Genomic DNA, 26,813 nt, shown 5'->3' on the forward strand with positions numbered 1-26,813 from the left:
TCGGATTCCACGTTAATCAGTAGATCCCGTCTCATATAGCCTCGCTGCTGAAAGGGACGTTAAAATCAACTCAACTCAACGCAACTACTGTTTAATGTTAAGTTGGGATCCGAACTACCTAAGAATGCGTGCAAAATTTTACAGGCTGTCCTATGAAATCGAATCTGGGAACCCTGCACACGTTAGCCACTATACCAACAGGGTGGCAAATGACTTCGGGAGGAACGGTTTACGTTTTTGTTTACGTTAATGAAAACTAGACTCAAATTGGACAATTAATTTCAAACTGATTGTTTTAGTTTAGTGTCTCGTGGTTATGCACCAAAACTAGGTGATGATAAGGTGGATGAGACTGGTGAAATGAAGAAAGTGAGAGGAAAAAGAAAAATCTCGAGAAAACCCATGCACACGGTTTTTGTCCACCACAAAGCCCACTTGGCGGTAGCTTGGGTTGAACCAGAGACCCCCCCCCCACACACACACTAGGAATGAGCGCTCTACACTGAACCACCGTGGTCTCTTCAAAATGGCTAAGAAAATAATGTAAGAAGGACTTTAAATGATGACTGTACATACAAAAGAATTTCAAGAAGTACGCTTAATAGGCAATTGTTACTTAAAATGTCACAATGATGACGCTATTTATTCTTTCTTACACTCCAATTCCTCTCATTCTTCTCTACTTGCCTTTATACAGTTGCGAGATTTGCGAGTCCTTATCTCCGCCTCTAAATATCAATACTATGAGGGTAATACTTGTTATTGATAAAATATATAAATCGTCAGGTTTCTCTTGGAAGTATTACTCTTATAAAGCATAAGTTGGCACCACTTAAGATGAGAAAACATTGTTTGTATTCTTTTTCCCTTCAAATGAAGCAACAGTTATTTGTTTGTGTGATACAGGCCCATATTCATAACATTGACACTAGACCAAAGTTTTAGGGGCTAACTCTAGTTCATCTTATATTCGTAGCTTCTAAGTTCAAACGAACAAGTATTACGAAACACGATTTTCCTTAATGATCTATGTAGAAACAAAAAGAAAAGCATTTGAAATACATTAAGCAATTAGGACTGTTCAATGTGATTTTAACAGCTTCCAAAATTGAGAATTGATTTCAAAATAAGTACGTAGTTCCATCAAGTGACTAGAAAAATATGTCTTCCTGCAGAAGACAAACCAATGTGGAACTTTCATGAAAAGAAAAAAGATATACCAAAGTAGTCAGAATGGCATAATAAATGAAATGTTGTATCCCTCAAAACAGTTGAACTTCTGAAAACAAGAAAAAACTAATGCAAAGAATAAATGTCAAGTCAATAAGGACAAATCCCTCCAGGATAACAGACTGTTCAACTTTTTCAGAAAAGAAAAGAAACACTGTCGCCTTTTTTCGGAGAACCAATGATCCATAAATACTAAAATTTTAAATTGATTCTCTATTTCGCCCAGGTTGAAACTTTTTCGCTTGCAACGAAATAAGTTGAGAAAATTTCTTGATTGCGTACTTTTTGAAGTTTTTATTGCTTATATTTATAGTATGATTCTGTAGATTTTTTTTTAACGTCCACTATTATGCTCCGAGCTAAGGGAGATGGTGTTCTTATGGATAGTGGTGGAATGAAGAAAGTAGGAGAAAACATAACAATCAAAGAAAATCGACGTACACAGTGTTTGTCCTCCACAAAACTCACTTGGCAGAGACCAGGGGTGAGCACGCTACCTATGCAAGAACACTATTGCCATACACACAATGGGAATTTCACAATTACTAGTTTCTCTGTAACTGAAAATTTAATGTCCATGGGCAAGAATAGAAATAGTCTTACTCGTTCAGACATTGTTACTCAACTGCTGCCATCTAGTAAACAAAACCTACACTGCTTATCGACAAAGAACGGAAGTATCGGATGCCGCAGTTGCTTTTCTGAAATGACAAAAAAATCTGGACTTTAGAACCAAACTGCATCGTATACAGAGACCTAGAGGCCATCTCCTTCAATGTATCGAGACCAAACTTTAAAACAGTATTTTAATAAGATCTTTCAACGATTTGTTTCGAATTTTGCACTATACCAAAATATTAAGGTAGTTTACTGGAGAATCAAAATAAAAAGGCTAGAATTTCCTCAAAAATGGATCTAAACATTGTTTAAATTTTATAAACAAATATTTTAGTAACAACCTTTTAATGTGGCATATTTAATTTTAATAAAAACAAATCAGGAAGGTAGTTTGCTTGTGTGGATGTGCTTTTTTTCTTCGACGATTTTTTCGAAAATAGTTCTAACGGTTTTCTCCATATTTTGTAAACAAATATTTCACTATTAATGGGGCATGATACATTTTTTTCTGAGGAATCCAGAAAATGTATTCCACTGATAGGATGATTTTTCTTTGGACAAACTTTTCAAAAAACTCCTATTACAATTTTGTCATATTATGCAAATACACATTTAAGTAAAAACTGTAACATACCATGATTTTGATTTGAGATATAGTAAAGAAAAAATTTAGTGCTGCGACTTGTATGTTTTATTATATGTTTGTAGTTATAACAAGAATTAAATTGTACCCTAGACAAATAATAGTCAATATACGGATTCATTGGGATATCAGCCTAAATTTAAAAGTGGTGCAGGAATATGTTGTTAAAATGAAGCTTTGTTTTGGAGGACTGACTAAAAAGCGTCAAGTGTAAGTACCTAAAATATATCATGGTTAAATATATTGAAGTACTGAATATCTAGATTTAGATAATGTTTCTACAAACCATTTTAACATACCTTTTTTTTAATACTTATGAATGTATATTAAGGAAGTTAGTGCAATGATTTCTCTTTCTTCACGTTTTGTCCATTTAATTACAGGAGCGCGCAAAGGTTATGAAATTGAAGAAATTAACATCAGTTGAAAACTTAAGTAAATCTCCAGATGATGTGCCATCACCAATAAATCAAAAATTAGCTGATGATGAAAGTACTGAAGAAAATAATGGTAAAATAAAAGATGACGAGAAAGTAACTGCATTTAACGAAGAAGTTGCTGGACAATCAATGGATTCCTTGGATACACTAGACGGCTATGCCAGTTCTGTAGACACTCCCTCTACCAGCCAAAGGACAGATGATACAGATAAAATTTCCATTCGCGGTAAGTGTGAAAACGAAATAATACAAATTCATATATTTTTTTCTTTATGTACCTAGTTATATCAAGAAGAAAGCAATGTATGTTGATTTTGAACCAATTTAATCTTAGAAGTTGATATACAGTGACCAGACATATGAGCTTTTCTGTTCGAAGGAAGGTTAGATTAACTTATATTCTGAATTACTCTCTGGAGTTAATATCCCTATTCTAATCTTATCTTCTTTTCATTCCAATTTTCTACAAGTTATTGTCTTTTAAGGATGTATACCGTCTTTTTAATAATTCTATATGTAACCGTATAATGACTTATTTCTTTTGTTTTAAGATTTTTTTTTTTTTTTTTTTTTTTAATGTTTCGAACATTGTGTTCAGTATTAAGTATGGTAATTAAAATGTTGAGAGCTAAGGTCCCTTATCTAGTAGTTGTTCTTAACAGAAATTTTTCTATGCAGAATCACTTCTCGAAGGTTCACTTGCTGTAGCAATTAAGGACAACGCCAGACGTAATGGCTGGAAAAATCAACAAGTCATTGTAACTTCAGATCATTTTATTTTCTACAACTCTTTGAAGGGGAAGAGAAGTGCCAAACCATCATTTGTACTGGACTTAAAGTAAGAATTTAATGTCATTATTTAATAATAATAATAATAAAAAAATAGTCTAGCTAACTATCATTAAAATAATACATATTTATTTTTTATTTTATTTATGTATTTATTGTGAATATTGATTCCAGAAACACTATATGTTGATTACAAGTGTCTACTATAAATATCAATACACTTAAATCGCTGAAGGGTCGTTTAATAATTGTTCATTATTTTTATTACGTGGAATTTTCATTGTAGGTTCCAGAAACACTATACTAAAAATTGTTAATTGCAATAAATCAAAATACTCTATCTATCATCGTATGCTTATATTTTAGTTTACTACATATTGTAGAATATACGTATATGTATCGGGTGCGAAAAAAAAAATCTATACACATTTTGAACTGTCATAGACAATTTATTTTCCAACCTACAAGGTTAAATTTCTAGGAAAAGTAAAGTTACAGTCTAGTTTGAACACTAGGCGCACTTTCTGGTCAAGCTGAATGTTCCAACTACTGGTTAAAGTAAATGTTCAAAATGGTGACCTTCAGCATCAATACATTTTTGAGTACGAATCACGACTGCTTTCGCGCTTTGCACCAAAGTGTCCAATGGGATTTCCGCGCACACTGCTTGAATCTGATTCCAAGGTGTGTCCAGGTTACGTGGTTCACAACGGTACATTTTATCTTTTACTGTACACCATAAGCAGAACCTGCTCTACCATATGTGCAATCCGTGTACTTACAAAGAACGACAAGTTTTACGGGGCGGCAAATATCTGCCATAAGTATACAAAATTGAAAAATATAAAAATGAACTATTTAAAACAAATATTTCTTGAACTTGACTTCGTAATAATGTTAATTAAAATTTACTTATGTGGGTCATTTCCAAATTACATTCATTAATCAATTTACGTTGCATTTGTTTATGATCGCTTTGCCAGTGTAATACCAGGCTAACGCACTTAGAATCTAGCTGTGTTTTTTCTAGGAAAGGAGGGGCGGCAAATTATACTATTGCACGGGGCGCCAAATTGCCTAGGGTCGATAATGCCTATAAGAAAAATTGAGTGGTGTAAGGTCTGGAAAACATGCAGGAAACTCGATTGGTCCCCTGCGTCTCATCCATTGTGTTAACTGCCGTAAGGCTGGGTGCTATATGAAGGTGGAGGAGGCAAACATAAATTAATTATTTGCATAACAAGAGAGTGAGAGAGAGAAAAAAATTAATAAAAATAAACAATTCTGCTCCCTCAATATGTATCGGTTACGCCCCTGGATACTATACATGAATATAATCAAAATATTCTCTCTTGCTAACTTCACCTTCCTCCTTTTCTTCTCTTCTGTACCAGTGGGTATTTATTTATTCTCCCCTACCCCTTGAGGAGTCCCAACACACAATCACACTGTGAAATCTCAAATCAGGCATCTGAAAACAAGACATCCAAGCTTATAAAATATAACAAAATTTGTCTACTCACCATCTGCCATTCAGAAAGCTTTAGTTAAATAACTCCCGTTTCGTACAAAAAAAAAAAAAACTTTATTGCCTATATATATTGGCCACGAAACAAAAAAAGGAAAAATAACTTTTACACATTGTGGGATCTCCAATCCACTAAATTTTGCATATGGTTTTGAAACTTATTTCCTTTTGTTTAAAATGTTCACAATTAATTATACACTACTACTATATGGTAGAGTTCCTACTAGTAAAAAAAAATCACATGAAGGAAGTCTTTCCACCTAAAATTGTTCCTGGTAGTTTCCACGTTCCGAAAATTCCCTCTCTTCTCATGAGAGAATGAAACAGATGCCTTTTGATATCTGATACTCCTCTGTGATATCCCCGTACTGTTACTTGATGATGGCTTTAATTTGCATTGTCCATCATTTCATTTGATTTTAACTGCAGTGCTGCAAGGTGAGTAAGCACGTACTAACAATTTTCTAAAACAACAACTATGTCCACAGTAGAAAGTTATACTGTGAGCTCTTGAAACTGATGCTTCATGATGTTGACGCAATCATGTTATTACCTACGGAAAGGACAAAGTATTCTACTATTCCCCATGTACCGATGAAACATAAAATACCATTAATTTCGAGCGTTTCCAAGAATATGCATGTATAATGCATACTGATAATATATAATTAAATAATAAAAATTATCAAAAAAATACGATATAAAAGAGAGTTAATTTAAATATTAATATGCAAATCAATCCAAGTCAATCTTGCCGTTTACAATTGGCCTGGTATATTTTGATCCAGGCATGCTCGCGCATCCCTATGATAGTAAGGAGGGGCACCACCCTGTTGGTAATAAAACCTGTCATTACCGTACATTGCATGAATGGGAGGAAAAATGGAATCGGCAAAAACTCTTAGGTACTTTTCTCTAGTTACAGTATTGTTAAAGCGGAAAGACCCAATCAGTCCCCTAGGAGACAAATCACGTCAAAAATTTACACCAGACAAACTTGCAGCCTTTTCAACAGTAATGGAAGGATTATCTTTAGCCCAGTACACACAATTATACCTATTCACAGTTCTATTAAGTTTGAATTTTGCTTTATCCGATCAAACAATGCTCCCCATAAATCTCGGTTCACATGTAGCCATCTCCTAAACTCATTCACAAAATTGTATCCTGCGATCTGGGTCATCGTCATTTAACTGTTGCACCAGCCTTAGAATGTACACATGCAATTTACCTTTCTGCAGTATGCATAGCACACTACTAGCACCTACATCACTCTCTCTAGACCCTTTCATGAAGATTTTAGAGGTGAATGCAGAAACAGTTCCAGCACCACACTTGAGGTTACAGCATTTGCTGCAGCCGTATGAGATCGTCTTCATCGACCTTTCTGCACATAATACACGTTCCATAAACTTCGAATTTGTCTCTTAGAAATGTAATTGTTACCCTTGAAAATGGATCAATTTCATACTCACGTCTCCACTGTCTCTGAACCGCAGCAAGATTCTCAAAATTTCAGTACCACTTAACATCCCGCTTCAGCTCTTCAAACGTCAAACTTCCTTCCGACATGTTGACGTTACTTTCTTGCCACTAATTGAGTTGCTAAACCGACAATTCTGCTGCCACGTGTTAAGGAAATACAACACTACTTTTTCCCAATAGATTAAACTTGTAGCTTGAAAACTAATTTTTCTATAACAGTTCAAATTGTGTATAATTTTTTTTTTGACATACGCGATATACTAAATCTAAATTATTTATAGAAAAGTAGTTATCGTTTAAGTATAACTTAAAAGCAATAATTATTATTTCTGCACTATAAAATCTATAGAATATGTAAAAGTATTTTAACATTTATTTTATTTATTTATTTATTTATTTGCTTGATAGAAAAGTTCTTCTTGTTAGACCAATTGGACCTGAAGAAGCGACACGGGTCAATGCCAAGGACTTCCACAAGACTTTTGAGGTAATTTTCCACTACCTTTTATCCTTCTAAAAATGTCTGAGGCTAGGTTTACTTTCATAAAATTTTAACTGATGGTCTGATTTGATATTTATTACAGTTTTCAATGCATTCAGGAATGTCAACAGTTACGGTATTTTAGTTTATGTTTGTTTTCCCAAAGTAATACATTGGATATTTTGATCTCGAGAAGTAGTTGTCTATCTGTGCTGTTCAGAGCCATGACGAACTCCGCATGAGCATAACTTTTTCTTGCCTTTAAATTGTTGTTTAGAAAATACATCCGTTACCATTCTTTCTCAAATTTACTTAAAGAGTCATCCATCTTCCCACAGTTCTACTATGCGTCTCCTCTCAACTTTAGTTTACTGTACGAAGTATGCACCATTTTCCAGGTTTTGTGGTTCACTGGATCCTACATAATACGTAGTCACTCACCTGTTGCAGTGGTATTACTAAACCTTACTCCGTTACATCAGCAGGTGTATAGTGCTACCACCTGTGCGGGAGAAATGGAACTTCCGTTACCTTAGAAATGGAATAATTTGCTTACTTGTTTTACCATAATTTGCATTTCAAGTTGCTAATATTAATTCTTTTGATTGTTATTTCTTGCTATGCACTGGTGGATTCGTATTCATTAATTCCCACATTTTGATGTTTGTTACAGCTCTTGTACTCACAAGAAGGTGTAATGAAGAAGAAAAGTAAAGAAAACAAATACCGTAAATCTCATGTAATTGAAGCTAATGACCACCATTTCGTGAATACAACATTCATGAAAGCAGTGTCATGTGATATATGTCGTCAGCCACTGGCAAATATTTTGCGACCACCTGCTGCTTTGGATTGTAAACGTAAGTATATATATAATTTCGGGTATTTCCGAAATAAGATCATATGTAATCATATTCTTTTCAATTCAAATTAAATGAAATCTTTAATTGAATGCCACACAAATATGCCCTTCAGGCTCAAGGAGAAGGATGATTAATGAAAGTTAATGATTATGAAAGAAGTTGTGGAATGAGAACGGGCGAAGATTGAGAAAAACTTGAATGATTATGAAAGAAGTTGTGGAATGAGAACGGGTGAAGATTAAGAGAAACTTGAATGATTATGAAAGAAGTTGTGGAATGAGAACGGGTAAAGATTGAGAGAAACTTGAATGATTATGAAAGAAGTTATGGAATAAGAACGGGTGAAGATTGAGAGAACCTTGAATGATTATGAAAGAAGTTGTGGAATGATAATGGAATAATAATTGAGAGACCCGTGAACCTTGAGAAAACCCACAAGTACAATATGTCTATCAGAAACTCATATGGCTTGGGATCGAACTAGAGATCCTTCGCACTAGAAGTAAACGTTCTTAAACTATCCCATCATGTCCCCATACCCATTTCAGTACGCGTAGAAAGAAACTTTTGTAGAAGGAGAGTATTGTAAAATAAAAAATAATGTTAATAATAAAAAAATAGTAAAATAGTGATAAATAGTTAATATTAGGAAAGAATCTATTATTAAAGTTCAAAGAAGTGAAACCTGTAAAAGTGCAATGAAATACAATGACGGTAGTCAGCGCGAACTAAGATAAACAAACTACAAGTGTACAAATTGTGATGTATCAAATACGTTAAAATTTCTAAGACAGGCTTGAAAAGATCGCGAGTCCCGATAAATATATTATTAAAAGTAGTGCATTTTATTCAGTGCAACGGAAATGTTGATAAGATTTAGAAAATAAATGAAATAAACATTGTTTTTTGTTTTTCGTTATTTTCCAGTTTTGAATTGCCTTCGTCTTGTTCCTTTTCTTTGTTCTAGTGTAATAATAATAATAATAAATCCTTTAACAAGAAGGATCAATTTGCAGTTATAATAAACTTAACTGATTATTTAAACTGAACAGAATTGTGTGGTATATAATGCGTTATTTTTTATTGATTAATCATATTTATTGTTGGTTGCTAACGTATATATCATTGTTATTGTTGCTATGTGATATTTTAAATATTGACCTTAAACAAAGAAACATGTTTGAATTACCAAGGAATGTTAACATATCTATCAGAACCTCTCAAAATTCTTGGCAGCACAGTGTGAGTTATCATTGCATATAATATACGTATACCTATACATAGTGGCAAACTTTCCATTATTTATTCGCAGTTACGGCAAAAGTAATAAAAGCAATTACGGCGGGGTAGATTCGGCAATGACAAGATGATAAAGCCCTTATTTGAGGAGAGTCACCATAAATCAACTGTTTCAGTATTTACGTACACACATTCCATCCTTTCTGGTTTTACTAGTCTTTTACGTGGAATTTAACTGCTTAGTATCATATTATTTTTAGATGGAATTTAACTGCTTAATATCATATTATTTTTAGAACATTTTCAAGATTTTATTTACATTGAATGTGAGCATAAATACGTAATATTAAAAATTGTTTCAGTGTAAAAAATGTATATTCTTAACCTACAGGTTATCTGCAGTTTTCATTATCTGCGTTCGTTCCACCAGCCATTAACATGTAAATAGAATTTTGCTGTTGATTACTCTATATGATTCTTATTATATCTTTAGGACAAGGTAATAAACTTAATACTTCATTTTAACAATAAGAACTATAAACGTTACAAATAACATTGTTTATTTATTTTTAAGGTTGTAGGATGAAAATTCACAAGGAACATCTACTGCAGGACCCAGAATCCATACTTCCATGTAATCTACAGTTTATCCCTAATTCAGCAAGAGAAATGCTTCTCCTGGCGTCTAGCGAGGAAGAAAGAACATTTTGGGTGAATAACCTTATAAGGAAAACTCAGAGTGTTGTTAACAAGGTTTACAGTTCCAATGCTAGTTTAGACCCAGATATGGTTTAATAGAACAACAAGTGAGAAGGGTCACATAAACTCTGAAATTTTTGCAGGATACAAGAATAAGAAAATGACGCATTTAAAATAATTTTATTTAAAATATATTTTTTTCTTAACGGATTAAATTTGTTGTTATTTCATTGCTAGAATGTGTATATACTGTAGATTCAAAACACGTAACTGATGATTTTGTTATATAAATTATGAAATAAATTTCTTTATTTTACTATTTATAGAGTATTTATTATTATTTTTCAATTACTTATGTCATGTAAAAGATTTTTTACGCAATAATTTACAACTTAATGCGTTTGAGGGAAAATCATTAACGGTTGGTTCCGAAAGTTTCTAGAAATTGAATTAAAAAAAAAAAAAAAACAACAATCGAGTTGAAGCGTTTCTAATATAAAATTTAAAGGAATTTGAATAGGGTTGCAGATAAATTCCTACAAATCTACTTATCAAACAACAAGACGATTGAAGCTATGATTAATAGTGTATAAGGTGTCGTATAAACAGGTTCCTTTGTATCTATAAAGTACACTTTTTCAAGAATTGAAACCCAATGATAATAAATAAATAAATAAATAAATAAATAAAATCTTTCAGTTTAACTTTTCACGATTATGCCCCTTAGGCTAAGGGAGAGGGATGATTAAGGAAAGTAAATGATGATAAAAGAATCGGAGGAATGAGGATGTGGGAGAGAACGGGAGTACCGCTAGAAAACCCACGGACACGATATTGTCCAGCGTTTAGCACAACTTACTTGGCCGGGAATCGAACGCGGAATCCGCTGATAAGTCACATTGACAGCAATGTGGTACAGAAACGATGATTCGTATGTTCACGATCTTCAATTTCTGGAGACAATATTGGTTTCAGAAGCCACATTTTATTTATCAGGAGTTATCAACTGTCATAACTTACGGATCTGACGACCATATCATCCACACGTCGTACGGAGAAAGTATACGGTACGAAGTAGACCTATAGTAAACATTTCATGCGGTCTATTTAAGGACAGAATTTTCGATTCTTTATTCTTTATTAACAGTACAGTTTCGACATCTGAATATGTTTACCTTGATATTTTGGAACAGATCTTGTATCGCAGGATAGTTGGTTTGCTATCTAGTATAAGTTATGAACATAGTGGTGCAACTCTACATTGGAGAATGGATGTTCTGAAGTCTTGAATATCAACTGCCTAAAACACTGAATTAGATGTCATAGACTAATTTAGCGTCGCCACTCTCACGAAAGATTATTCTGTTGGACTTTTTTCTTTTAAGGGATAGATGAAGGATCGTCTGTTTGCTACTCTAGTAAATGGGCCCGTAGATTTACAAGCCCTTAACCGTGTACGACTTCAATTATCACAATAGACACGTTGCATAAAACTTAAAATGAAGTTGAATATCAATTAAATATTACCTATGCTACCAATGGTGTTCATATAAAAGTATACTAGTGTTATGCTAAAGAAGTTTTGCGAGTAGTTTTTCCATTTCTAGTAATACTACTTCCCTTGTATTTGTATTTTCTCCTCTGCGATTGGATAAAATGTGTGAGATGTGAATGAGGCATCATTGCCTTTCTGGTTCAATTCAAAATGTCTAAAGTGTGAGCTACACATGTTCCATGCATGATACACCGTTTCATTTTATTACTTTGATTTCCGTCTTGATTGATTGAAGTGCGTTCTTGGCTGAGGCTGATGGCATATTTTGTAACTGCACATAACAGACAAGTAGCTTTCAAACAATGAGTACAAAATGTTGATTAGTAATCAGTTGTAGGGATACTGCAATTCTTCGAATGATATTTGATATAATAGAGGAATATACCATTAATGTATCAGTAATCAATATACCACATAGTGTTTTGAGTACATGATTGAGTTGATGAAGCGATTCATGAATTTTCTCAATATTTTATTCATTCAGCTATTTCTCAGACTAAAGTATGCTTGATTAGAATTATATAAGTCTGCCTGTGGATATATGAAGCTGTACAACTATTCACTGAACAAAATAGACAATACTTAAAACTATAGAGTTGAAATTTTAATTTCCTTGCTACTCAGGTGATATAGAATTTAACTTGCTGATGATTATTTTGAATTTTTTTTTTTTTTCAATTTAAAATTTTAGAAAATCAGAAAGAAAAAAAAAGAAAAATTATCATTATGTAAAGATTTATTATACTTTTCCATATAATGGATACAATATAAAATAAAAATTAGATAACAAAAAATAGATAAATATCATATATGTATATTTTTAATGAAAATGCAATTTATTTGCATTTTAATATTGTAACTTTCTTTACTAACACTTCATAAGAGAAATTGTTGCAAAATCTTATGTATACTTTATTTATACATGCAATATTTGATCTGAAAGTTGCACACAAAAAGACTTCCCAAAAATTATTAGAGTCGTATGATACATTTATTTTTTAACAATATAGTAACGAAACTACAGCTTCTGTGTTGTTGAGGTATTAAATGTCCCAGAAGGCCATTTGAAGATATGATTAGTTTATACAGAACATGATTAACAATTATTTACAAGATCCTATCAAAAAGATGAGGAAATATTACAATAACTTACCAAATGTTAGGATATAGTACATTTTTTTTACAAAGTGAGAGATACGATATATTATTTTTACCTTTCTAAATTTTTCCTTTACAGTTATATAGGTTGACTCTGTCTGATGAAAAAAATAAAGTAGCTATATCAAATCAATACAAGCTACTTTAAGCTATTTAGTTTGTTTGATCTACAAACTTCATTTTAAATCTTTTTACTCTAGCTTTTGTTTCAGCTTTCAAACTTCTTTTGCAAAAAATATACAAAAAATAAATCGATTTCGAGAAAACTAATTTTGGAGATTTCAACAATGCCTTTCATCAAAAAGAAAATGTAACAGTTGTTCTATGACTTAATCTTATAACAATTATTATTTAAATATGACTATTCTGTTTTCTTCTGATGACTAATAATGTAGAAGTTTCTCGAAGTATTTCAGAAGTATTTGATTTACTTGTTTCCCATCACATGAAGAAAATTGAAAGTTGAAGTGAAAACTAGCAATAATTACAGTATATAATAATTGAAGTAAGTTACATTATTTCATTAGTTCTTAGGTGTCATTATGAACCACACTACGTTTAGTCTATTAAAGGTTTCAGAAACTATATATTTAAAAAAAATCATTTAGAGAATATAACATCCTACAGAATGTTAAATTATTGAAGAAAATAGCTCATATTAACAAATATCCATATTACTGTTATCAATACCATGAAAGAAATGATAATTCGTTTAGTAACCATCTTGAAGAACCTGAAATAAACATAGGCATATTTGAAAATTATAATATTAGGGGAATATAACAAAAAAGATATATTAACAAAAAACAAAAAGGAAATTATAATTTAATGCTAAAATAATATAAAACTAAAGTGCATATACCGAGATAGCCATTATAGTTTATTTAGAGTGACGATGTATCTCCTAAATACTTGTAATACATACATACTATTTAAAAAAAAACTTTTACTCTTATTGCCATTTTAATTGCAAATTTTGAAATACCGAACGCAGGGAGTCAGAGAGTACACTATCTACTAGATAATACAAAGACTAATATAATTGCTCTTTATTTAGACAATTTTAAATTAACAGTTTCCTATTATTTTCTAGTTCAATTAAAAAGCAAATACAAAGCAACAATGATTACGCAAGAGATCCTGATAGTTTTATTTACCAATCATAATTCATTCTTTCTCTCTCTTTCTTCGTAAGTCTATGCACGTCATTCTAAATCTTCATTTTGCTCCGAATATTTTATTGTTTATGTTACTATTATATTCACAAGTTACATTACATTCAGAAGTGAACAAATAAAGAATATTCACCGAGTATTGACTTTTCTCAATATTACCTTCAATTATTATTTTGCATAAACAAAACTTAAGTTTGTTCTACAGGAGAGAAGGAGATTTATAACATTATTTAATTTGTTACATTTCGTCAACAAGGCTGAAAATTATCAAGACGGACAGGAAATATAGGTAAAATTAGTGATAAAAATAAACGTAGAACCCATCACTTCCATTGAATTTCAACTGCATTTTCTTTACTTTCTTTCATCTAATTTAAACTACATACTTTGGGATAGTTTAATGAAAGATAAAAGCAAAACCATTGCGGGCAAAATATACCAAGTAAATTAATTTGAAACCCTCTTCACTATTCAGAAACAAAATGAGTCAGTATTTCTATAAGTACGAAAATTTGGCGCATTGAGTTTCTTGTAACTCTACAATTACACAATATTTTAAAATAATTTTGAAGCACTAAATATGAAATATATTTAACCAATTCATTTTAATTATAAGATACTTAACATTATCGAGAAAGAAGCTCGATGATTCTTGGCAAAGTAACTACTGTTCTCGATTTAGGATCTCGCAGAAAAAGTTGGTTCTATATCAACAGGATGTCTAGTGTATATTTGCCAGGGTTTTTGAAAGTGTTGTGCTGTACTTCTTGGAAACAAGGAGGGGGATACAAAATAAAATCAAAGTACTGAATATCGGAAACTAATTTATTTCTTTTTGTATAATGATTCGAGAAGAATCTTATTAAGCAAGAAATGACAAATATACGAAATGAAACATCAATTGTTGTATCTACTTCTGGAAAAATGGAATGACAAGTGTAGAGAAAGAAAACTTTCTGGATGAATAACACTTTAGAAATGATAGACATGTCAGAATTTCGCTAAATAATGGATATGCTTCACTCTGTTCTTCTATATTACAAATATCATGATTTATAAAATATTCCATTTTCAATTCTAATTTGCTATCCAAAGTCTGGCTACTGACTGGCAGAGAAAGTTAGAAACAGAGCCTTGTACGCAAAAGAAATAAAAGTAACAAATTAAATAAATTTAGATCCATTCTACTTACTCTGTAGAAGAAGACAATTCCTTAACTTCCTTAGTTTCACCTTTCAATATTTCGATTTGATTCGATAGTAGCTTTATCCATTGGTCTCTCTCCTGAACACTTTCTGCCAAAAACAACATTTGCTTAGCACCGTGAGGTATTCTACAAGGCGGCGCGTCACCAACTTGAAAATGATGATCGTGAAATTTCAAGCCACACCCTGAATAATAAATCAAGGATATATAAACATTAGTAGTATGCTAAAAACATCTTACACTTACGTACCTCGATCGGGAACCTTCATATACTGATCAAAATAGCTTGATTTACTACGTTTTTTAAAAGAATCATCCATAATACAGAATCATCTATAAATTAAGACATCATTTATAGTTTTAGGAGACCTCAGGAAACTAACATAAAAATAAGAAAATTGTATATATATATATATATATATATATATATATATATATATATATATATATATATATATATACATCCATTGAGTTATTGTGTTTCTTCATTTACAATATCCAAAATTGACAATGAAGATTGAAACATTATTTTAAAAATGGAGCCAGACTAAACTATTCACTAACCTGCTAAATTTATACATATCTTTAACAGAATGCGTAAAAAGGAACATGTACTCACGCTTGCATTGAAGTGCTTTGCTGAAAATCTTCCCTTGCTTCCATAAACTTCCTTTACAGACATCGCACAATGTTGGTTCTTCAACGGAGGCGTAAAGGAGAAAATGAGATTTTTTCTCACTTTCAATACTCGAAGTCATGTTAGTGTTATCAATTTCGTCAATGTAATGCACCTGCGAGTGAAATTGAAACAAAATAAATTTGGAATAAAATGTTGATTTATAAATCTTAACCTAGTCAATTAGAAGAAATAAATCCAAACTTGTATGAAAATAAAATATAAGATTTTACATGACTATAGTATGAAATTAAATATGTAAAAACAAAGAATAAGTTAGTATCTACTTTCATAATCAATAATAAAAATTCATCTACTTTTAATATTTTACGGTAAGATTGAATTGTTTCCTAGAAATAACTGTGAATTGATACTTTCTCAATTTAATACATTTCAATTCCATAATCTAAGCTAAAACTGAAAACGTAGTAGTACAATTATAATGATTATATAAATTAAAATGTTCTTATATTATCACCTTAGAACCTTACATGTATCGACATGATAAATAATTCGGTGACACATACCATACTAATTATGAAGTTCTCATTCTGGCAACTATCTCCATTCTTTTTTTTTTTTTTTTTTTTTTTTTTTTATTCGCCTCTCTTTTACTTCTACCGTAGTTTGAGTTTCAAACACATAAAACACTATTAAAAATTCATAAAACTTTCGATCAATATTGAATAATCTTGAAAGCACAAGGGGAAAATAGAAGAGGAAGATAATTGTAAAAAGATAAATAAAATCTTACATTTTCTTCACATTGTTTTACTTGATAATAAAATGTGACGATTCAAATGATTTAAAATGTTATCGTGTTGCATTAGGTTTCCAAGACTATAATTTAAGGTAACCACGCAATTACACTGTATCCTGATTTTAGGCATAAACAATAAATACACTTCGGTATTGTTGTTATAATAATTATTTTTAAAACAATATCTCATCCCTGGTTAAATTTCTTGGTGTTAACAACAAGAATTTCTGTTGGGTATACTGCACATCATTAAATTTCGTTACTAACTTTTGACCAGAAATACGGAATACATTTTCAGCAATTCTTTACGTATTATTTCGTTCGTCTTTTAATTACTAAGTAACATCTACACAATACGAAATAGTATTCTCATAATAAACAAATATATGCATATTTGAATAATAATAATAATAATAATAATAATAATAATAATAATAATAATAATAATAATAATAATAATAATAATAATAATAATAATAATAATAATAATAATAACGTTTGTTACTGTGCCATGAACAGTCTAATGGTAAAAATACAGCACCTTATCATAGAAATATAAACACACATATCATACAATGTTTATATTATTTATTGAACAATAGAAAAAATAAAATCTATCGCATTAAACTATTCCTCGGATTAAATATTTCGTAGTCTCAAAATGAAGTCATCGTCAAAAATACTACAAATAATGACGTGAATATTTAAAACATAACTATTGTGATGATTGAAAAAGAGTATCAAATTAGATGAAAAGAATTGGACATTTTTCTTAAAATTACAAAGTTTGAACCCAAAGGAACTACTATTGATTCATTTCTTATACACTATTACACATTGCTAGTACTTAAAATACGTTGGCAATATTCTCTACTATATCTATTGTCTGGTATTTTCTGAATAGTGTCTTTTGCAATACTTTTTTCTCCTGATATTTAGTGCTTCCATTTCCCAAAATGGTTCTAATATTCATAATTACGTCAGTGGTAGTCTCTGCTCATTTTACGACATAGTAGCCTAATGAAGCATTTTTGAACGGATTTGATTTTGTTTGCCAATGTTGCTTATATATTATTCCAAATATCTGCACCAAATTCTACTCTTAATCTTCCATATATCTTGTGTAAATATAAATATGAATTGGCATCTTTAAACTCAGGACACTGTTTTGAATATTGATCCTATTATTCTTCTAGTCCCTTGCACTATAGCATTAATATGACCCATATTTATATAAAATACTATGCCTAAATCTTTAATTTCTTCAACTTTCTGCAATGGTACTCCATTAACGACATATTTGCTAACGTAGTATTACGTATTGTTAGTATATGAAATACATTTAGTTTCGTTACACTTTATTTCTAATAGGTTATTTTCACACTATGTACTAACAATATCAAACTCTTTTTATAGTAACTAGTTATCATATTCAATATTGACTATTCTAATAATTTTAAGTCATCAGAATATAACAAAATATTTAAATATTTAATTTTTTCATGCAGATCATTAATAAATAGGGAAAAAAGAAAGGGCTCCGAAGGAGATTCCAGAGGTATCCCATTCTTTATACAGCGATGACCAATTTTTACTTGGTCATTTTTACTTGGTCTTGGTTACTTGGCCAATTTTTATATTTTCTGTTTGCAAGATAGCTCTCAGTCTATCGAATATACGATGAAGATAATCCAGGTTTGATCATTTATCAACAAGAAGTCCGTGCTCTATGGAATCAAAAGTTTTGACATATTTATATATTAGTGGCTCGGGGAAACTTAAAGGAGCAGTTCGACTTAGAAATGCATTTTTTACAATTTATTTCCATTTGTAGAAGTGAAAATTCTAAAAGGAATGGTGTTTGTTTGATCGCGATACGTTCAGTCGTTAGCGAGTAACAGAGGAAGAAAGATTTTGTGATGACGTCATAGGTGGGCAAAGAGCGAGAGCAGGCTTACAATACATACTACACAGTGCCAAGCATTTCGTTTGTGAGAGGTGCGGTGGCACGTTCTAAGTGCGGTTTCCTTTTCCAGAACTGGTTGCAAAGACTTACAAATATCATCTGCATGTAAAAAATGATATCTGATGGTGGGCTGTACAAACATTTTTATAATATAAAACGTATCGTATAAAGCATGAGTTCAGCGTTTCAAAAAAAAAAAAAAAATCGAAACCAATATGTAAATAGATGGCGGACGAGATTGCTGCAACACCTAAATACCTTTTCTTTAATCATTCTTCCGATTCCCAAACATAAGTATGTTCATTTTCACGTTTTGTTTCAATTTTTAACGCTGACCCTATAATTTTGTGCTTCAAGGTATGTACAGGACGCAACATATGAGGCAAAAATGAAATAACATCTGTAAAGTTTGCCAGAATACGAAAAACACTTCACCGGTTAAATTTCTTTTACTCTCATAGCTGTCCGCGGAACAACTCTCATCACCCGTTTCATCATCATTGTCACATGATACAGAGAAATTAAACGATGAATCAATGTCTTGAGGAACAGTCATCGTCACTGATTCCTTCTACAAGCCGGTATATTTCACTCCGTAATTCACATTGTATAGCTTATTTCTAAAGCAGTATCTTCAGAATCATGAGTGACATCGTCTCCATTACCCTCTAATGCCTCGTCTTGACTACAACCGTCAATTGCGTCTTGTACGATATTTGTACGTTGGTAACTGGACATAGATCGGTGCTTGTTCAATGGCTCGGATTTTAAACCTTTCAATAATATACTTGGAATAGCATTCTTTCTCAGTTTGCGTGTAAATAATTCTCCTGTCATTAGCCAGAAGTGGATCTAGACGGTAAAAACTCGGGTGGGGGGAGTCAGAACCCAGACTATGATATGTATATCATGTTTCCTAAAAACTTTCAAAAATATCTAAATAATAGCTTAAATCAATTTTGTCACTCAAAAATTGGGGGGCCTAGGCCCCCGGCCCCAGTCTAGATCCGCCACTGGCATTAACTTTTCTTTTAGTAAACTTGACTTCTCGAAGGCAGGCTCTTCAAGATGTTTGGAACACGAGTGATTTTATTTGGTACATTTTTTCCTATTGATTTTCTTGAGCCATAATTTATATCGATCTGGTGATTTCTCACGACGTAGAAACGTAAGAAAAGATACTTTACGTCCTCAGATTCAATTGCACAAGAATTACAACCGAAAACAGCAGGTGTTAGGCATTTCTATTTCACTTAGCACGCGCTGTACTATACTATGGCCGCTATGTCTCTGGCTCTGACACTTCTGCACGTGGACAAAACAATGTTGCCAATTTGTCGTGGGTTTAACCGCACACGCTAAGAATAAACAGAAAAAGCAAACAAATACAACCGAAATGAATTGCTTAATAAATGCTGAATTTTCATGGATTTTTAAAACCTTTCGTGTAAGGAAACAAACTAAAAATAGCCAGAATTAAACATAAAGTAATCGAGTAAACTGACATACCTTCGCTGCCTACATGTATTCGTCACTATCGATAGGTTGAACTCCACAATCTTGAAATAATTCGTCAGAGTTAACCGCCGAAATATCTTCTTCATCGTCACTGTCGTCGCTGCTATCGTCACCATCACCCAATGTTATGATTAAATCTTCTACAGTTTGTTCGAAGACACCTTCAGCTTCCCAAGCTTGCTGCATAATTTTCCACGTATGATCAACGGCGTTTTTCCAATTATTCGGGGACACTTTCTCGATCGCCTCTATTACTAAATTTTTCACGTCATTTACACGAAATGTTTTATTATGTTGAGCCACATAACCTTTAACTTGAGCCTTCAGTTAAAACGATCTAGAGACGTTTTAACATTGGGCCGATTTCTTTTTTTGCCTGGAGTAACCAAAACTGCCGAGGGAGAATTCAGTTCTTCGGGACATTTTTCTTTTGTTATGTTCTTAACAGTAGACTTTCCCACTTGAAGGGCGTCAGCCACTCTGTCCACCAGCCTCGTCACAGGGAGAAGAGGGCCACCATTATTGCGCTCTTTCTCGAAATATTCACGAAGTATGTATACCAATTCTCGGCTTTGTCCTTTATACACTCCTTTTTTTTTTTTTTTTTTTTTTTTTTGCCTTCGGTTCTGAAGAACTAGCCATTGTCACTACGTAATTACAATATTCTTAACAACACACCCAAACACACAAAAAGAAAAGAAAAAAACACAAAGTCGCAATAACCAAACACAATCTCAAAGCACTTTTCACTCAACTATGCACAAACAAAAAGGAGAACACGAAGCGGCAAGAACGACTTGTTTCCATGTCAGAGCGGTGACAGCTCGGTCACTCATTGGTCCTTATGGGGGTGTGTCAATGTAGTATCAACCCTCGCTTTCTTTTTCGCATAGCTGTCAGAGCCAGAGATACAGCGGCCGTAGTATAACACGTGTTTTCTACTTCACACTAGTGTTCTTTTCAGAAAAAAATCCGGGGGGGGGGAGAAAGGGACACTTAGTATTCGGAGAGGCACATTATTTTTACACAGTACTATTATATTAAGACGTATTATTTTGGTCTCCTCCGGGGGAATCTCTCAGAGTTCCGGGAGACAGTGCCACCGTAAAAACATGTCTGGAAGAAACACTGTTTCGCACAACAAACGTAATTACTGCTCTCTCTCTAGTCTTTTTTTATACTAATGCTATAGGAAAAACAACTTACAAAAACTTCCCTCAAGAATTCAACACAGAGCAACTAACAAATCCAAAACACAATCTATTAAATTCAATGCACTATTAAAGGTTTATCAGCTGCGTACAAGGGAGTGGTTGCTGACTCACATTGAGTTTCTCGCTTATCCCACCAATGACGTCAGCATTTACGATTCATCAAAAACAAATGTCTGTAGAAGCTGAACGAGACGGCCTATCAAGATATAAAAAAATACGGGGGATTTAGGATTTAGATTTCTGGGCTTTCGGCATCTAAGGCCATTTAGCCCGTCACGATTTGAGGGATGACGTCCCTCGACGAGCACACAATCCGGGGAAAGGGAAGGAAGAAAGGATTGGGGAGGAAAGGAAGAAAGGATTGAGGAGGGAAGGAGGCGGCCTGGGACCTATAAGTTAGGTACCACCCCGGCATTTGCCTGGTGTGAATGAGGAAAACCCAGGAAAACCTCATTCAGGGTGGCTGGCCTGAAAAAGCGTGTTACACTTTTTCGACCGAGTGACCCCACCGGGAATCGAACCCGGGACCGCTCGCACTAAAAATAAAATACGGGTCTCTTATTTTTTGTTACTCTTTCTATTGCACCAAACTTGTTTTTAACTCGAACTGCTCCTTTAATTGTATGTCACATTTTCTAACTTTCGAGTAAACTGGAAAATATTATCCAATATTCCCTGCAATTCAATGCAATGACACATACCAAACAATCTTCCCCTGTACTTTTCTGAAATCAAACTACCTACATACTGTTCTATGGTTCGATCCCAATCCATTCAACCTAATGATTCAAATTTACCGGAAATGGTTCTTACTATTATGTTCGCCCGAGCCACTCACACACACACACACACACACACACACACACACACATATATATATATATATATATATATATATATATATATAATTATTTGTAATGTATTCTTAAGTGTTAAATTCGTAAAATCAGTAAACTGAACAACATTTTACAATTGATTTTACTTTATAAAACCCGTACTAAAATTCACTTAACTTATTATTTATATAAAAATATAAATGTTTTGTATTATGATTTAAAATATCTTGTAAAATACATTGATTAATATTATTGGCGAACATTTTTTTAAAAAATATTTCTTCAGCCACCTATTTTATGTAATGGTACAATGTATACTGATTTCCACATAGAAGTAACTCACTACTTCACAGGAATGGATTAAATATATTCTTTTAAAAACTTAAATCGAAATTAAAATTTTCGCTAAAACCTCTTTTAAGCAGCTCCACATAATTTCATTCTGCAACTAATTTGTCATTATATTTCATTTCAGTTGGTATTTGTTAGTATTCTGAATTTTTAAATATTTTCCAGAAATACATATTGTTATTGGTAATATTGTTTTTCAAACTCAAATAATAAGGTTTTTTCAGCTTCTAAACACTACTTTTTCAAAATTTTCCGTAGATTTGAGTTTTCCTATTTATTAAAATTTTCAGTTTTCTGTTTATCAGGAGGTTCTTTACACTTAGGCCTATTGCTAATTGGTTTCTTAGGTACACGATTATCTAACACGCCACATATATTGTATAAAATATTGATTGTTATATTAATATCACTATTAACTGTATCTACTCGATCCATGTCCATAACTCCATTATGTATACCTAGAAAATCTGCATTTTTAAAATCATAAATTATGATTTGATTTGAGGTATTACTTATATCATTATCATCATTTCTTGTTATTTTCATTCAAATACAAAAGATGGATAGAAACGATCCACTTTTGTTGAAGATGGAATTTCAAATGTCATTGAATTATTTTCAAATATTGGTTAGTAGTATTTATTCTTCCTAGCTGGATCATATGAACTATTTATTTTAGTTAAGAATATTACTTAATACATAGTTATAATAATAATATTGGTCTCGATGTATCAGGTGCGTCAAAAAAAATGTATACAGAATTTGAACTGTTGCCGAAAATTTATTTTTCAACCTACAAGGTTAAATTTCGGGAAAAGGATAATGCTATGTTTCCTCAACAAGCAGCAGTAGAACTGTCGGCCTAAACTACACAACCAAATTAATGGCAAGAGACTCACATCAACGTGACGGACAGACGTTAGACCTTTATGGACTGGAAACAGATTATTAAGTCGTACTGAAAGTTTGAGGATGTTGCTGCGTTCAGAGACAGTGGAGATGTGAGTATTGGACTGACAAACCTTCAAAAGTAACAATTACATGTTTGCGAGACAAATTCGAGGTTCATGGAACAGCAAGTGATGTATGCAGAAAAACCGATCAGGTCGACCTCTCACGACTACAAGTGCTGAATATTCAGTTGCGGTGGCTTCAGTGTTTACCACAAAAATCTTCTAAGTAAATGTAACTGGTGTAAGCGCTAGTAGTGTGCTACCCACACTGGAGAAAGGTAAAGTGCATGTGTACATTTCAAAGCTGGTGCAACAGCTAAGTGACGACGACCTAGATCGCAGGATACAATTTTGTGAATGGGTTCAGGAGACGGTTACGCGTGAACCGGGATTTATGAGTAGCTCTTTTGATCGAAGGAAGCAAAATTCAAATTTAATTGAACTGTCAATAAGTATAATTATGTACTGGGCTGACGATAATCCTCACATTACTGCTGAAAAGACTGTGAATTTATATGGTGTAAATCTGTGATGTGATTTTTCTCCTAGGGGACTCATTAGGCCCTTCCGTTTTGACGCTACTGTAACTGGAGAAAAGTACCTAACAATGCTTGCTGATTCTATTTCTCATGCTATTCGTGCAATGTATGGTAATTGCAAGTTTTATTACCAACAAGACGGTACCACACCGGACTATCACAACGATGTACGAGCATACCTGGACCAAATTTACCAGACCAGTGGACAGGACGCAGGGAACCAATTGAGTTCCCTGCAAGCTCTCCAGACCTTGCTTATAGGACACAATAAGAGATGAGATGTATCGTCATAAATCACGTAACCTGGACGCACTTTGAGATGAGAACCAAACGGTGTGCGCAGAAATCCCATTGAATACTTTGGTGCGAAGTACGAAAGCTGTCGTGACTCATACTCAGAAATGTATCGATGATGATCACCATTTTGAACACTGACTTTAATCACCATTTGGAGTATTCAGTTTGACCAGAAAGTACACTTATTTTCCAAATTGAACTGTAGCCTTACTTCTCCCAGAGATTTAACCTTGTAGGTTGTAAAATAAATTTTCTATGGCAGTTCAAGGCGTGTATACATTTTTGGACGCACCTCGTATTGTATTATCAGTTATAAATTAACTTTAATATAACAGAAAAAACGACAAGATTTACCTGAAACATTCTGGAAATGTCATTTTCCGTGTATCCAAATACATCCATGTGGCTTACGGTTCTGACATCCACTATAGATCTAAGGGGAAAAAGATGCCGTAATATTGAAACAATAATTAGTTCATATCCATATTAAGATCTGCACGAGTTTCCAGCTAGAGAGGTGAAATCACAATTATATATAAGTAATGTGTCACTTTATTTACTACAGTATATAGTCGGCTAGCTCCGAGGATGACACTCCAACCTCGATGGAACTAAAAGTTTTACAGCTGAGTTGCATGGTGTCGCTACTGTCGATAATAAATGTAAATGGTTCAGAGTTACAATACAAGTTTTATTTCAGTAGAGGTGTGGCGACAGTGTTATGATCTAAAAAATATTAAAATTGAATGCGTATTTGAACAACTTTGGTATTACATATGTTGAAGGATTAGATTCTTTAGAGAATCGGTAGTTACTAATGGGTGGAACCGAAGCCGGCGTTAACTCGGAGGTAGAACATCTTCAGATACTAGGCCGTCTTGTTCAAAATACATTAGCCACTCACTTTGTTTTAGAAGACCATAATCTAGCAACTGTACAAAGGAAATTATAATACTTCAGCTATTGATTATGTAACTACTTGGTCAAGTTCTTCAAATACTTTCAGAATGAGGAAGTTTGTCTCAAGAACTTGGCAGAATCGACATCATAACCTACCATAACTGAAGAATTTTCTGTATTGATAACATTACTTTTTCTGGTACTCGTCCGGAACTTGACTTCTTTAAACCGAGTGTTTTGAATTGGAATATCAGAACTTTTTGTAGATTTAATTTGATTAGTTTCTGAACTCCATATAGCCTACTTCAATGTATTTTGCAATAAACAGTTTAAGAAAAAATAACAGCGTATTTGCATTAAGCATTAAAATCCGTGTAATTTAATTTGATAACACACATCCGAAAAATATATTTCATATTACTATATTTATGTATATTTTTAATATGTTGATTGGAAGAGTATTGGCTTCACTTTACGGCAGAAATCATTTTTGTGGAAATTAATATGTTTTTTTTCTATTTCGACACTACCATAGGGATACTCTGGGGAGGTTGATGGCGCTCTTTCTTCCCTTAGCAGTGGTATCCGAATGTTGGAATTTTCTTAATATGTAGATGTTTCCCATATCAATGTGCAAACTTTCGTATTTCTAGTTAGTCGTGAACATAATTCTTTTCAGTAAAGAGTCCGGGAAGAGATAACGTAAAGATATTCAACACTTGTTCAATCTTGGCCGACATGACTCTGTTCCGGATAGAAAAACAATTCAATTTTGAAGATCAAACTTTAAAGCAATAGGTTCTACACTGAGAAAAATATCACCTGGCCGACCTGTTTAAGTCCTGAACGCTTTGGAGATTGGTGGATGGAACTTCTGCCACGCACCACATTTTCCGGTGTTGTTACGGTCCGAGGTCAGCAAAACAATTTTTTTCTCAGTGCAGAACCTTTTGCTGTAAAGTTTGTTACCCAAACTTGAATAGTTTTTCTATCCTTAACAGAATCATGTCGACCAAGTTCGAACCAAATGCGAAATGCCCGCTGAGTAGTAGTCACAGAACCACCATTATGAATATACTCCTTCACAGCAAATGCACGATGCTCACTGCGCCACACCATTGCGGTTACTGAAAATGTCACGTATGCTGCTATCAATCGATACCCCCAAATACGGGAGGTCTTTTTGCTGGTCTCCGTACCTTCTTTTTGGAAATAAAGACCAAAGTATGCATATGTCTAACAAGAGATACAATGGTATTTTCTTCATTGGATACACGGTGGTGTTTTTCAGATTTCAATGTTATACACAGTGACAAGTAATATCACACAACAATACGGTGCTGTTGGAAATTTGAACGTAGTTGCAGACAAGTTGAATAACACTTCAACACACCTGCATTTCAAACATCAATATTTTTATCCTTAAGTAGGTTTTCAGCAAACCAGAGCTATCTTTCTCTTGGAAACTATGTATTAGAACTTACTAACTATGACTAAGAGGAGCAGGGTATTAAAAGAAAGAAGTATTCAATTGCTAATGGAACGTTAAGGAACACATTATACAGGATTGGGCAGAGAGGACGAGTGTTTTTGAAATAGCTAGAACTTTCTACTAGATGGAGTAGCAGATGTGCTGAAAGCGTCATCAGGTTCGTGAAGTCCTAGCATTTAGTGTCTATTATTTCACTCAATTT

General features: G+C 32.9%; 2 protein-coding genes across 2 annotated transcripts in view; one reads left to right on the top strand and one right to left on the bottom strand.

Moving 5' to 3' along the window:
* Positions 1-10,338, top strand: part of LOC145674685 (rho-associated protein kinase 1-like) — a 48,462-nt gene extending 38,124 nt beyond the window's left edge. Inside the window, exons 13-17 of the mRNA XM_081744918.1 lie at positions 2,875-3,157; positions 3,610-3,769; positions 7,142-7,220; positions 7,888-8,074; positions 9,891-10,338. Coding sequence (XP_081601044.1) covers positions 2,875-3,157; positions 3,610-3,769; positions 7,142-7,220; positions 7,888-8,074; positions 9,891-10,111 — 930 coding nt within the window. The 3' untranslated portion in view covers positions 10,112-10,338. The remainder of the gene's footprint in view (positions 1-2,874; positions 3,158-3,609; positions 3,770-7,141; positions 7,221-7,887; positions 8,075-9,890) is intronic.
* Positions 10,339-12,512: 2,174 nt separating this feature from the next.
* On the bottom strand, positions 12,513-24,631 carry LOC145674693 (rho-associated protein kinase 2-like). The gene is made up of 4 exons (XM_081744930.1): positions 24,574-24,631; positions 15,729-15,900; positions 15,096-15,294; positions 12,513-13,461 (listed from the first exon to the last, which is right to left on the bottom strand). The coding sequence occupies exons 1-4, from the start codon at positions 24,619-24,621 to the stop codon at positions 13,365-13,367; spliced, it is 516 nt and encodes a 171-aa protein (XP_081601056.1). The 5' UTR covers positions 24,622-24,631; the 3' UTR covers positions 12,513-13,364.
* Positions 24,632-26,813: the final 2,182 nt, after the last annotated feature.

The sequence above is a fragment of the Thermobia domestica genome, chromosome 2, assembly GCF_964235325.1.
Source record: "Thermobia domestica chromosome 2, izTheDome1.hap1.1, whole genome shotgun sequence".
NCBI classification, from domain to species: domain Eukaryota; kingdom Metazoa; phylum Arthropoda; class Insecta; order Zygentoma; family Lepismatidae; genus Thermobia; species Thermobia domestica.